Raw genomic sequence first — 13610 nt, 5'->3', positions numbered from 1 at the left:
TGGGTTTACTCTGTACAGTTTATTGTATTTTTTTATAGACCTTTGGTTTATAACAATTACCCCTTCCAAAATAGGTCAAGCTTTTTCTCTGCAGGGACAGAACTACAGATTAAGTCACTATCCATAGAGACGTCTGGATAAATGACAGCTCTGTAAAAATACCTAATTTTGATTCATATTATATAATTACTCTTTCAACCAAAATATCACCCTGAGCTATAGTGCATATGTCTTGTAAATCTCCTCTATTAACTCCAAGGACCTGTTCCTCTCTCCACGCTGAAGCCAAGACTCCTCTGCCCTCCCAGGCCCGGGGCAATGTCCCTCCTTTTCACAAGCAGCAGTGACAGGCCTGCCCAAATTCAGCCACCAAAACAAGGCTACAAGTTAGCAATTCTGTAAGGAAGCAGCTTCTCATATTCATGTACCCGAGAATATTAGAAGGCAAACATCTTAACTGTATTTTTCACAATGGATTTTAAAATACACAACAATAATAAACCAAAAAGTTTTCAAATCTTTTTTAAAGGAAGCTGATCACATGTTCTGCAAAACTGAGTTTTATAGCAAGGAGAATTCTTTCTTGAATATACTGATTTTCTTTTCAGGGAAGCAAAGGAGAGTCCAACAAACACACTTTCCCCGTCTTTCCATCTCCCATTATAAAGCATACTCACATCCTGCCATTTCTGATCTTGTTCTTTTAGCTGTGATTTGATTTTCTGCATCTCCTCGTAACGCAGCTGACGCCACTGCTGAACATCCTCTGCGCTGACATCACTCATGGACTTACTCCTATAACAGAAAGGCCCATGGTAAGCAAGGTTCACATGACCGGATTTAGGGTCAAAACTGGAAGGTTGGGCTTATAGTTGGAAATTCCATCTAAATTTCTGCCGTACTACCTAGATGCTTTAGTGATATCACAGAAATAGCACTACAGAGATAAATGGGGTTTTTCCAAAACGCAGAAATAAGAGCCTTGCATCAACTCGAGTGTGAATTCTTTCACAAAATGGTTAAATGAAACCTACACGAGTCTGAAAAAAGAAGCCAATGCGTACATCTAGAGTGGTCTATGCATAAAAGAATTATTTCAGAAAATAATAATAATTATTAGTCCCTAGAAGCATTTTATCTTTATTTTTCTATCTCTCCCCAAGATAATCTTTTAAGGTTTGGCTTCCTCTTCTGGGCACTTATTAAATAATTTAATGATTACCTGATATTTTCTCCTCAAGTTCAATACCATGAGTAAATGTGCTGCTTTTTCTCAAGGATTTTATAAGATCTGCCCACCACTGCACTGGACTTGTTCTTAAAGCACCACCCCACAGGTAGCTTCTAAGACCCATTGCAATATAATCTCTGTAGTTCTCTTTTTTATTGAGGGGGACTTCACATCTTGCGGGGGTGACCCCCGCCATGAGGATCAGCTCTCACAGAGCTCAATCTAGAGCAGAAACCAGGCAGCAGAGTTGGGTGCCGGACATGAGGCCATGGGTGCCGTGTACGTGCACCAAGAAGAGATGGGGCAAGCTGCCCCAGAGAAGCTGAGGCTGAGGGCAGACAGAGAGGAGACAGGTCTGAACACCGAAGAGCAGGTAGGAATGAGTGAGGAGAGAGAGACAGCTTTTAAAGCTGGGATGCCCAAAATGCTCTTTCCTACAAATCTTTCATAATGCGCTTCTGATTTTATTTCATTGTAAGTAACTCTACACCTCCTTCTTGGGCCCTTGCACTGTGCCTTCCCCAAGATTTTGCCATCACTACATTTCTTCTATAACATGCTGCCCTTGGCTAGCCCACAAGTCAGTTATGACTTCTGTGCAAATGACTTGCCAAATCCATGGACTAGGACCAGTCCCCTCCTTTAACTCAATTACAATTGCTCATTAGATCAACATCTTTGTATGAATCTCCCTTAGCACCTAAATTGTAAAAGGACCAATTGAAATAATATCAAAAAGGGTTTGTAAACAGTAACTCATGAAACACATGGTTATTGTTGATGTAGCCAAACTGAATGCTGTCCCCAAACCTGCTTTTCCTCTGATAGCCGTGAATGGTGTTACCTGCCCTCCACTCATCCATATTTGAAACTGAAAACCATTTTTCACCTTTGCCTCTCCCTTCTTCCGACTTTCAATTAGTTATCAAGTCCTCTTACTCAGTGTCTTTTTTTTTTCCACTTCTACTGCCAACACCCTAGATCAGAGCACAGTCAACTCTTAACTTAGACTTTTTAAAAAGCTTCTTAAATTATCACCCAGCCTCCAGGTGCAGTGCAGGCCTTTCCTGAACTGTTCCCTCCTCTCAAAAGCCCTTCACCAGCACACTGGCCTTTGTGAGGCCCCCTCTATCCTCAGGAATCATGCTAGACTAACCTCCGGATGCGCATGTGCAACTTCCACTTGGAAGTCTAACAGGCAATTCAAAGATAATTCATCACAGACCAAAAACATGATAGTTCATCCTTCAACCTCCTCATCTCCCGTCTTCCTCATCTCAGTAAAAGTCAACTCCAACGTTCCCGACTGCCGGCCAGAAATCCTGGAGTCATCCCAGACTCCTCTCTCTCACACATACATGGCAAGTGATCCCATCAGCAACGCCCATCACTCTACCATCTAAGTATATCTAGGATACAACCACTTCTCATCACCTCAACCCTTACCACCCTGATCCAAGCCACCCTATCTCTTGTATGTATGTATGTATGTATGTATTATTATTATTATTACAATAATGGGTCTTCCACCTCTTCCTGCCCAACAGTATATTCTTTTCAAAATTGCAATCAGATCATGGTCTGCATCTACTCAACACCCACCAGTTCCTTCCCATCTCACTGGAGTTAAAAACAGGTCCTGCTGAGACTTACAAGGTCCAACCATGACCTGGCTTCTGCCTCCCTCTTGGCACTCAGCTCCTGGAATGCTCTCCTCCGCTCACTCAGCTATAGCCAACTGGCTTCCTTGTACATTCTCGAATAGGAGCTCTCCTCCCAAATATCCACATGGCTTATCTCTCACTCCCAGTCACCTGCTTAGATGTTACCTCAGTGCTTCCTTCCCCAACCACCCTACAAAAAATAGCAAATGCCCCTCACCCCTGGCTCACCTTTCTCCTACCCTCCTTCTTCACAGCATATATTGCCACCTGAAATGTATGTTTATGTTGACATCAGCTGCCTTGTCCTATAACATTACAAAGCCGGAGTTCTGTCTGGGTTGTTTGCTGCTATGACCTATGCCTCAAAGGGCGCCCAGCCTGTGGTGTTTGTCGATGTATTAATGATCTAGATCATATTCTGCCACTTTGCTACAGTCTTCCCAGCTGTTCCATGACAAAAGTAGTCTGTCCCTCCCGCCAGTTCCTGTAGCGCTTTAGCCCTACCTTTCTCGTGGTATTTAACGCTCAGTGTAGGTGCATACAGTGTATACACAGGCAGGCATGTTGACTTAGTTCCCTCTCAGGTTCCCACATTGCTTGGAGGATACACTCATTTAACATCCGCCGTAAGAATGAAGAATATTTTATCACATTTAATCGAACAAAATAAACCTGAAATGTTTCTAGTTTTTTGTGAGAATTTATGACTCCTCCTCAAAGTTTTATAAAGAAAATTTTATAGGATTTTTTAAAGAATACTAAAGAATTACATATAGGAAATACATGAATTTGGATATGAAATTATATATCGATCTATTAATGTAATATTACTTAACTAGGTATGACTATATAAAACTGATTTAGGTGAACTTGACAAGATAAAGTCACTTAACTCAAAGAATAAGCTATTTCAGCTAATACAGTAACAGACTCACTAAAAAAGAGGCAAGGAAAAATTTCAGGAGCAGGGCTGGAGGGGAATCTGGATAGTTAAAACATGCGGTTACATCCATTCCAGAACAAAAATGGAAATGCAAATGTCATAGTAATCTTCCAGTGGGGGAGGCTGTGTGGTCTCCACTGGCCTGGGCGTGTGCATCGGTGCTGTTTGAGCCCCCCTGCTCCTGCCCGTAAAGCCTGAACTTGGGTCTTTTCAGAAAACAGGCCCGCCATGGGCAGAGGCGGCGCGGTCCTCGAGAGCCCGGTACACAGGCAGTGCCCAACACGGACAAAGTGAGGCGCGCACTGTCCGGAGCAGACAAGTCCCTGCAGGAGGCAGGAACGTGAGCTCTTTGGGTTGCCTGGGCTGCACCAAGTTCCCTCCACAAGCCTGAGTGCTTCCCAGCCAGGCTGAGCCAGGCCCTGGAAGGAGGCAGGAGGCGAGGGCTCCAGCCTGGCCGGGGCGCTGGGTTTCACCCCCACCTAACATCACTTCGCTTCTCTGAGCCTCAAGCCCTTTCCTGCTAAGCAAGGAAGGGATTGCTAGGAGACGTGGGTAAGGTTATGTCGACCGCATTTCAATAATCACCCAGTGCTGCGCACCGATTATTCTTACTAAGGCAAATATAACTGTGTGGGATCTTCTGAAAACCAACTCCCAAAGCAGTTTCAAATGAGAGAGGTCACCCCAGGCCACACCGATAAAATCTAGAACTTTTGGAGTGCAGGAGTGTTTCAGCCGGATGAAGAATTCTTTCTTTCCTTATCAGAGTTAACAGCATAATAAACTTCTGAGGGCTCACTGTGTGCCAAGCAGCCTACTGGGTTATCTCATTACACAGCACCCTCAGTCCGGTCCTACCCCTGAGAGCGGGGAGTCCTTGGGAAAGCTGCCACATCTGCTTCTCGTTCTGTGTTTCTCAAATGCATATAATTCCCCCCCCCCCCACCCCCCGTCTGCCTCACAGAAATGAGATGAGCACCAGAGACAGTCCCAGGAAATTTGCTTGGGAAAACTATAAAAAGACAACACAGCTTTAATATGTCTTGTAGAATGAATTACGATGCACTGGCCAATCACAATTCCTGCAATTCATTTACTTGCCACCTTTGTGCTTGGAAAGGCTTCAATTTAGAACTACATGTGGATTAAAAAAAAGAAAAAACAGGTCTAATGTGTTGCATTTTCAGCTGAATAGAAGTTTTGAATTAGTGCTTAGTGTAAAGAAAGAAAGAAGGGGAAAGAAGGAATGGATTATGAAGCAGTATCACTAAAATCTTACTCTCTTCTCCCACAGTGCTAATCAACTGCTACTTTCCTGGAACTTTCGGACTGGTTTTATGGTGCTCAATTTTAGAACATTTATAGATAAATATCTAAGGAGTAAAAGGATCAAAAAGGGCCAACACATAACAAAACTTCCTTAGTATAAAAACCACTGATAACCTTATGGGGCAAATAGAAACACCATGATGCTAAGTTAGGGGCCCCAACATCCAGAGGAAGATCTACATATACTTATTAATACACCTCCAAACACAGGGTGGGGCAGAAATAGGTTTACAGTTGTAAGTATGCAAAACAGAGTTTATTCTGGTATTATTAATTATTATATTAGTTTCCATATGAACAACTGTAAATTTACTTTTGACCCACCCTGTGTTCCTCCCTCAGGTGTTGTAGGAATTCTCTAACGAGCAATCAGTACTAGAAGTTGGGTAAGAGGCTTTAGAACTACCATACATGAGAATGATAAACAATGGAAAAGAGATTTTCCATTTACAGGCTTATCGTCTAAATCAGGGTTTCTCTACAGCAGTCCTATCGACATTCTGGGGCCAGAAAATTATGTGTGGTTGGGGGTGATCCTGCATATTGAATGACATTTAGCAGCATCCCGGGCCATAAAGGCACTGGGTGCCAGTGGCAACATCTGCCCTCTCCATGGCCTACCCAGTGTGACAGTAGAAAATGTCTGCACACGCTGCCAAATGTCTCCTGGGGGCAAAATCCCCAGAAAGTCACTCACATCAACTGCATTTCCCTTTTCTTTTTGTTGTCTTACGTGTCCTTAGAGTTCTGCAGAAAGTTTTCGCCAAAACCCACAGGCGAGATATAGGGATCTAAGTTGCCTTTGATTACAACTTCACGTTGAATCCATATTCATTTCCTGGTGATACTGGGCAGCAGACTCAATGGCTTAATCGTAGTACAAAATTACATCTGTATACGCTTACAAATTTCTGTCATGAGAGCTCCCGCCAAGAAGCATCATGACCAAATTTTCAAATGTCACGAAACCATAGAGACGTGAGTCCATGCAACACAAAAGCACACATGTGAGAAAAGACTGCCATACACAAAGCATCTTATCAAAAATAAACAAAGTGACAGGTGTTAAACGCCAACTAAAAAGCCAGCCAGAAGTTAATAGTCCAAGACTTCAAAAGATAATGCGCATTTATCTTTAGCCAGGTCCTTACCAGAAAGGAAGTATTCATTATTTTTCAACCACAGGATGTTGAACAATAATGATTTTCCGAGTAAGTAGTCCAAGCTTGACAAGATACATTACGTCCAATGTAATGTCACCCAGAAATATCAGTTCTTTTCTGTTTGTAAACACTTATGAACATCTTTATAAACATGAAACAAGTTCCACATTAGAAGCCCGTATTCAATCCAAATTTTCTTTCATTGCAAATCAATTTAAGGAAAGTATTGGTAACTGACAGAATATAGAAAAGCTATCATATAATGATTCTGACTGCAGTGGTCTAAAACATACTTGAGTTCTGCGAAGGTACTTCTCTTTGTGTTTCTTTCCGTTATTTGACAGGGCAAGCATTATTCATCAGCCTCAATTTACAGACAATCTGTCTTTATTTGTATTGTTACCTTGGCACCAAATCATCTTTAAAACAAGTACTGTACCAGACAAGCAACAATCCTGAAATAGTCTACAGGAGGCATTTGCTGCCGTGAGCAATAGCCCAGAAAAACCCTTAGCCTTCTGAGCCCTGGTGTTCAGTTTCTATCTTTTCTTAACCCAGTTATATAATGTGTCCCTAAAGAGGAACATGTACAGCCATTGAAAAAGCTGTGCATGTTCACATTCCTGTCAAGGGACTTACACTTAGGGTACTTGCATCCCCTTTAAGAAAAAACAGCCTGTTTACATTCTACAGTCTTATTTACCAATGAAAATTCTTCTGCAAGTTATCATTCAAAATGTTTGAAGCTGCAAAGAGATTTTTCATCAAGTTAAAACAGCTTTCCCATGATGAATCAAGATTAGCAGATGCTTAAGCATCCCCCTGAAGCTGCCATTTCCTCCTCAGGGATGAGAACGAAAGTCTTAAGCACTCGAGGGGCTGGAGAGCAGTAACATGCCCTTGCATGGCGCAGTGAAGGATGCTGGGAGTCGGATTTTTTAAATCAGTGACTGAGAAGTACTTGCGATTAGTTGCCCATGGTTCAGTTACATCTTTGACATCCAGAATGGTTATATGGCTTTAAGTAGCAATTTTAGTAACTTAAGATCTCTACACTATCGAATGATCCAAAGCTATCAAAACTAGAGAATCTTAGAGAGGAAATAAGTCCTGGTAGAGAAAGATACTTAGCTACCAAGTCTTAGGCCTTAAAATTAAAATACTCAATTAAAGATCAAGACTAAACTATTAACACACTTGAGTTTACTTCTTGCTTAAAAATATTAGCAGTTAGATTCACAATGTTACGTGTCACAGCCTGGTTATTTTTCACTAAGAATAAATTGTTCTACATGGTTAGTATGTAGTAAAAGTAGTATTTACTTTTAACGCTGTCATTCTGGAAATGAAAACTATTTCCAGAAAGTTAACTTTATAATATTTTATGTCTACCAGGTAACTAAAATATTTTTTTAAAGTAGACAAAAATTAAGAATTAGTTATAAATATAGTCCTTACAGTAATACTGGAAACTACTAGGATTTTAATTTTTTGCCATTTTGGCGGACCAGTTTGACTCTATAACACAGCAATCTTGAAAGTGTTTTGAAATCCTACTAAGGAAGACTAAGGGCATTCACCATCCAAATGAAGAAAGCTCCCCATGAGGTAGGAGTGTATAGAAAATGCCGACTGTGTATTCCAACCTCAAAGGAAGCGCTAGTCTTATCTTTCCATCATAGATATTTCTAAAATGCAGTTACGTGATTTTCAACATCCAGAAACAGAAATTTATGTCTATATGGTATTCAAATACCATAATAAATATACCTAACCTTAGAGGTGAGTGTTTTCATTACTTTTAATCAGCTTCTTAAGAGAAAAAGAAAGAAAACAAGACTCGAATTGTGAAGTTCTAATAAAACAATTCTAGTGTTGTGATATAGCAATTCATGCACTGAGCCCTCAGACACGTGACCACTAGGTGGCTAAATTAAGAAAAATATCCCATTTTAAAATCTCATGCATAGCACACAGCATCCGCATTTAGTGGCATGCCAGGAGACAAGTGCGACGACACGTTACACAAAGGACAAACAATATGCAGGGTTTCTTTTTCACTGCAAACCACAAAACTTACCCATTCGCACCATAAATCTTTTGAAAGAGTCTGAGAAATCAGAAAACCAAAAATTAAAAGTCATTTTTGCCAGCGTGTTACTTTTTTAAATAGTCAACATTTTTAACTTGAGTCTAACAAGAGATGGACAAATCTCAAAAGGTTGCTTCTTCAGTCACATTCTTGATTATGTCTCAAAGCCTCATTGATCTCATATCTCAAGGAATTCACATTAAGCAAGATATAGTTTCCTGACTAAGCTTGAACTAAAAAATCCAAAACAAAAAGCTTTCTGAAGCCAGGAACTAATAAAAGGTTAGATTTGCATCTACAAATTTTATTCAACCTAATCATATTTGTCCACCCCAAAGTTCAACCAACTGAACATTCATCAAACATCAAGTTGCATAACACATACGAGCGTAAATGTGTTCATTGTTATAAAAATGGCTATAATTACATACATGTAAAATTTAGCAGACAGCAAATAATATTCATGCATTTTAATAAAGTTTGCATTGAACTTTAAACTATAAATTTACAAAGTCACACACTGATAGTCCAAGAAACCTAGGTCAAAAAGAAAAACCAATATCACATTAAACTGAATTTGCAATGCCACATTTTAAGGGAAATTTTTACACAAAATCATACACTCCAAAATGAGAAGCACATAAAACCACACGACAACCAGACTCTTTCAGAAATGCCTGGACATGAGAATAAAAGTCTATAAATGGAAATGGAAAACATTTTCATGAAACACCATGTTGCGGAATAGTACCACAGTCTCCCTTAACGCCAAAGGCGAGGACTGTGTACACACCTTCTTAAATTGGCCTCAAAGAGGTGATTCAGAACTGTGCAAATATGGAATTGCACTTTTTCCATAAAATGTGCAAAGGTTCCTCAAAGCGAAATAAGTTTTTAGAGAATGCTTCCAATGGCTCGTGACATGCAGTTGGGCAATACTCGGACAATGACACTTTCTCACACAAGAAAAGTTACACAAGACCACCCATTACAAGCAAAATCCTTGCAGAAACACACTCTGACCTCTCAACCATCAGCCGTTTCTTGTGCCTAAGCCTGCTGGCCTCCCGGATGGCCTCCCACTTCCGCAAGTCCGCCTCACTGCAGGGCCCAGGGGTGAAACGGATGGGGGGGAGAGGAGTCCCCAGCTGCCAAGACTGGATCTTACGGGTGAGCATATCATCTTTCTTCTGCCGACAGGACGGAACTAATACTCTACAGCTATGACTCTTTTCCTTGGATGGGCGTGTCCTTTCAAGTACACAGAGAAATTTTGCTTGAATTTCCGGAGGAAGAGTCCAGGGTTCAGGGAAAGGGACTGGTTGGTACCTATCCGGGGCCCCCGACAGAGGCACCTCTTTCTTCTGTGCTGGAATTCGGCGAACGATCATGTCATCTTTTTCTAGATCTGGAAATACAAGTTCACCTTCCCTACATTGCAGAATTATATCTCGCTCTACAGGATCATCTTGCTCAGAAAACCTTCTTAAGTCTTCGAAAGCCCGGAGAACACACGGATTGGCATGAAAAGCCCCAGTCTTTCTGACAAAGAAATCGTCATTCTCCAAGTCAGGATCGAGGACTGACATCTCCGAGTCCCCTCTTCTAGACCCTGGTGCATAAGAGACATTCCTCCTGCGTGTTATGAGCCTTGGGCCGGCAGTGGGATCGATTTTGATATTTGTTTCAGATAAGATGTCATCAGAATACGTTTGGAGGGCCTGAAGTAATAAAAACTGACTGAAGCATAGAAAAGAAAAAGGAAGGGAGAATCTTATTAAGTTTATGAAGGAGAACAGGTCATTAGATAGCAGGCCGACTAGGCATTATTGCTTTATTGTAGGAGGCATGGAAGGGACTTGCGTGGAAGACAGACTAGCATTTAATGCCATCCCCTGTGACTTTCCTGGACATGACTTAAAGAAACACGAGCATAGTGTACTTCTCAGGAAAGGTGGACACCAAAAAGGCCAGGGGATGGGGCTAGAACGAGATAGAGGACACACACCTCCCTGAGAAACAACACAACACTCGCTTTCACCTCTTCCTCACTCCATGAGCCACAGTGACCGCCTCCTCACCCCAGAAAAGCAGCCATGACCTTGGAAAGGTTTGAGTTGGTCATGAAGCATGGTCTGCAGTACACACCGATAGTCAGCAGAAATTTAAAACTAAAATGCTCTGACGCTATCTAAAAGACCCCGATGGCTCTTCCTTTGCATTTTCCATGAGACCTGCCTGTCCTAGCACTCATCTAAAAGTTATTTTCTTTTTCTACATCGCCACACATAGCACAACGATAAAAGTACATCCACTTTCCCAAGAGCCTTTTAGAAATGGTCTTCACAAAGAGCTGACTATGCCACATGTAACTCAATATTATCTTATATGTAATTCTGTTAAAGAAGGATATTTAATTCTCTAGACTTCCAAGCTTACATGCCTGCACAGAAAGCAATATGCTCTACATTATGCTTCTATTCTAAGTAGTGAGTGAGTACGGTTTCGCGATTCAACACGTCATGGTCAGAGGTTAAGGGAGCAGCAGAAGCTGGCACAGGTGTTGCAAGCCAGACTCAATGCAGGAAGGTGCGTGCAGGCAGGGACACCTGGGCTCATCCAAGGCACCGCTGGTTCTCCCGGCTGCATGGGTGTCCCCTGTGTTCCTGGCCCGTCTGGAAGCTAGTTCCGTCAAGAGTGAGCGTCTTGGGCAGCTGCTGTCTAGCCTACACTCTGCTTTCCGTACCCTACTAAAGATGGCAGAGCTTCTGTCACAGCCTGAGTCCTCATCCTCAGAGTCTGAATTCTTCCTACCATGGAATGAGGCGGAGAAAAGGAGGGGAGAGGGAAGAAGACAAAGAATTGGAGAAAAATATAACTGAAAAGAATGTCAAGCGGTAACTAGGTAGAGAAAAGGGCTTGTGATGATCCAGATCCCAAAGTTGAAATTTAAATGGCTTTTTTTTTTTTTTTCAGTTACAGTGCTTCTATAGATGTTGGAAGGAAATTAACCTGCCTCTTTTGTAAAAAGCACACATAGAATGCACCCAGTCAGGGTACTGAATGAACACTGGACAGAAACATGCATAAAAACAAACCTGAATCCCTGAAATTCTTTATACCATGGCTTATAAGTTTCCCTTTTTATTCTTTTCCAGTTCACATCTTCTGGGATCCAACATTTGGGAAGAAACTGATCAAAAGCATTCCCTGGGTTTGGCATGATGGGGCTGAGCTTTCGCACATAAAGATCATCCTTTATAATGTTGGGTATGCTTGTCTTTTCTTCCTCCTCCTCCAAGTAACAAGAGGAGTTTGAAGTCTCTTGTACTGTTGGCCAGTGCTCCACGTTTGTGCCCCAAGTTCTCCTGTCGTTACTGTTCAAAACATCCAACCAGTTAAGATATCGAGTGAGCAATTTGTGACATAGAACACACAAGACATGCTTTCTGGTTCACAAAGTTTATATTACTGTGAATGAGGCAAATTAATTTCCATTCTCATCATTACAGCTCCTAGAACAAAGTTAAGGCATTATCACAGCACCTCGTTTTAATTAGAGCATAGCTTGATATGAGAGGCCCAAAGATGATAATATGTGTTAAAAGAGACAAATTGCATGCAATTTAGCACGTTACTTTATGTATTAAAATCAACAGGATAAACATGTGGATCCAGGAGAAATTTTTCTAACTTTGTCAGTTCGTATACCCAGTAGCTACGGGGTCAGGAGGAGAAAATATTTGTGAACAGGAGCGAGGAAAGGGAGTTTTTGAGATAAAACTCTGCGGCCTCTTTTTCACTTGGAATCTAAGGTTGGCTAAGTCATCCAAAACGACATCAGGCAACCTTCACTAATCCACGAAGTCCGATCCACTTCCAGAGCTGTATGCCTCCTTCTGATAGGAAGCTGGATTTGGTAAGTCACACCCTGCTCTGCTAATTTGATGAGACATTAAAGGATTCTTTTTGTGTCCACTGAGATCAAGCAACACAGTGGGGTAAAGGGGGAAAACAGTAACACAGCAGAGCTCACAAGGAATAACAATGTCATCCAGGAAGCCGAAAGACACCGCTGAGGCTAAAGGCAGGCCATCTAAAAAACAAACTGGCAAACCTTATGCTGGTATTTTAAAATGGAAGAAATACCTTCAAGCTATGTATGACTAAAAATATAGGAGGAAAAAAACATTTTCATTAATGAAGTTCAAAATATTGTCTATGAAATATAGTTGAGGAGCCATTCCTTTTACCACATTTAAATATCCCAGCAAATTTGCAAGCATAGGAAATTTTGAAACTCAACCATCAGATCGCATCCCAGTACCTTGGAAATGTTCCATCAGCTTCTGTATAGACAGGGTTTGCCCAGCTTCTTCTGTTATCCTCATTTTTGTCCGGCTTCTTCTTCCTCAGGGGTGCCGGCATGTAGGACGGCTGTCTACTTTTGTTAGGTAGGAAACGATTGAATGGTAAAGCAGACTTTGGTTCAATAGCCGAAATCCTTCGATAGGACATATCATCTTTATTAAAATCCTGCATTTTGAATGTAAATTCAGAATCTGTGTCGCTTTCGCAACCTATGGGGAAAAAAACCACAAGAATTGGCTTTATTCTAACTGAAACCCACACAGCATGCCTGCTTTGTCCTTTCCTTGGAAACCCAGTGCTCTACTGCTAACTGCAGGGAATATTTTTAGAAATTTGTCATGAAGTTGTGATAAGATCCATTAGGAGGAACTTGCTTTGCATACTGGAGGTGCATGTGGTACATTCTTTCACTGTTGCACATTCAAAGCAGAAAAAGTTCCAATTTATAGCTGAACCCTTTTCTCCTTAACCTTCTTTGCTCCCATAATTTTTCATAAAATTTGCTGATGTCATATATGTCAATAAAACCTAATAATACAAACCAATAAAAGATAAAATGAGATATATAAGTGATTCTATTTTGATTTAAAATAAGGCATGCAGCCATCTAAAATTTCTGTGAGGCAAGAGATAAGGGAGGATATAGAAAAAGAAGCAAAAAGCACAAGAGATCTCAAAAGGGCTTAGTAGATCCTCCTGAGATGCCAATAAGCAAGAATCACACATTAGATATGAAGTTGGACCAAATGACTTCTAAAGTCCCAAAGGAATGTCAAGGTCATACCTAAATGAGAACACAGAAGTCAAGGCTTTTTTT

At 41.2% G+C, this 13610-nt stretch overlaps 1 protein-coding gene across 4 annotated transcripts in view; it reads right to left on the bottom strand.

Annotated features, from left to right (window-relative positions):
- LMO7 (LIM domain 7) overlaps positions 1-13610 on the bottom strand; it is a 205716-nt gene that overhangs the window by 37812 nt on the left and 154294 nt on the right. For 2 of the 4 annotated variants that reach the window (XM_054586444.1, XM_054586445.1), the window contains exons 8-10: positions 12750-13002; positions 8411-8440; positions 678-795 (exon numbers count right to left, since the gene is read on the bottom strand). In XM_054586444.1, the coding sequence (XP_054442419.1) occupies positions 678-795; positions 8411-8440; positions 12750-13002 (401 nt within the window). Of the gene's footprint in view, positions 1-677; positions 796-8410; positions 8441-9445; positions 10163-11031; positions 11233-11520; positions 11800-12749; positions 13003-13610 lie in introns of all 4 variants that reach the window. The other 2 variants (XM_054586443.1, XM_054586446.1) reach the window with 2 other exon arrangements.

Source organism: Pteronotus mesoamericanus, unplaced genomic scaffold, assembly GCF_021234165.1.
Source record: "Pteronotus mesoamericanus isolate MK-2021 breed Mesoamerican mustached bat unplaced genomic scaffold, CSHL_Meso_final contig_94, whole genome shotgun sequence".
In the NCBI taxonomy this organism is placed as follows: Eukaryota; Metazoa; Chordata; class Mammalia; order Chiroptera; family Mormoopidae; genus Pteronotus; species Pteronotus mesoamericanus.
Note: the sequence above shows the minus strand (reverse complement) of the source record. Positions and strands in the feature narration are given on the sequence as shown.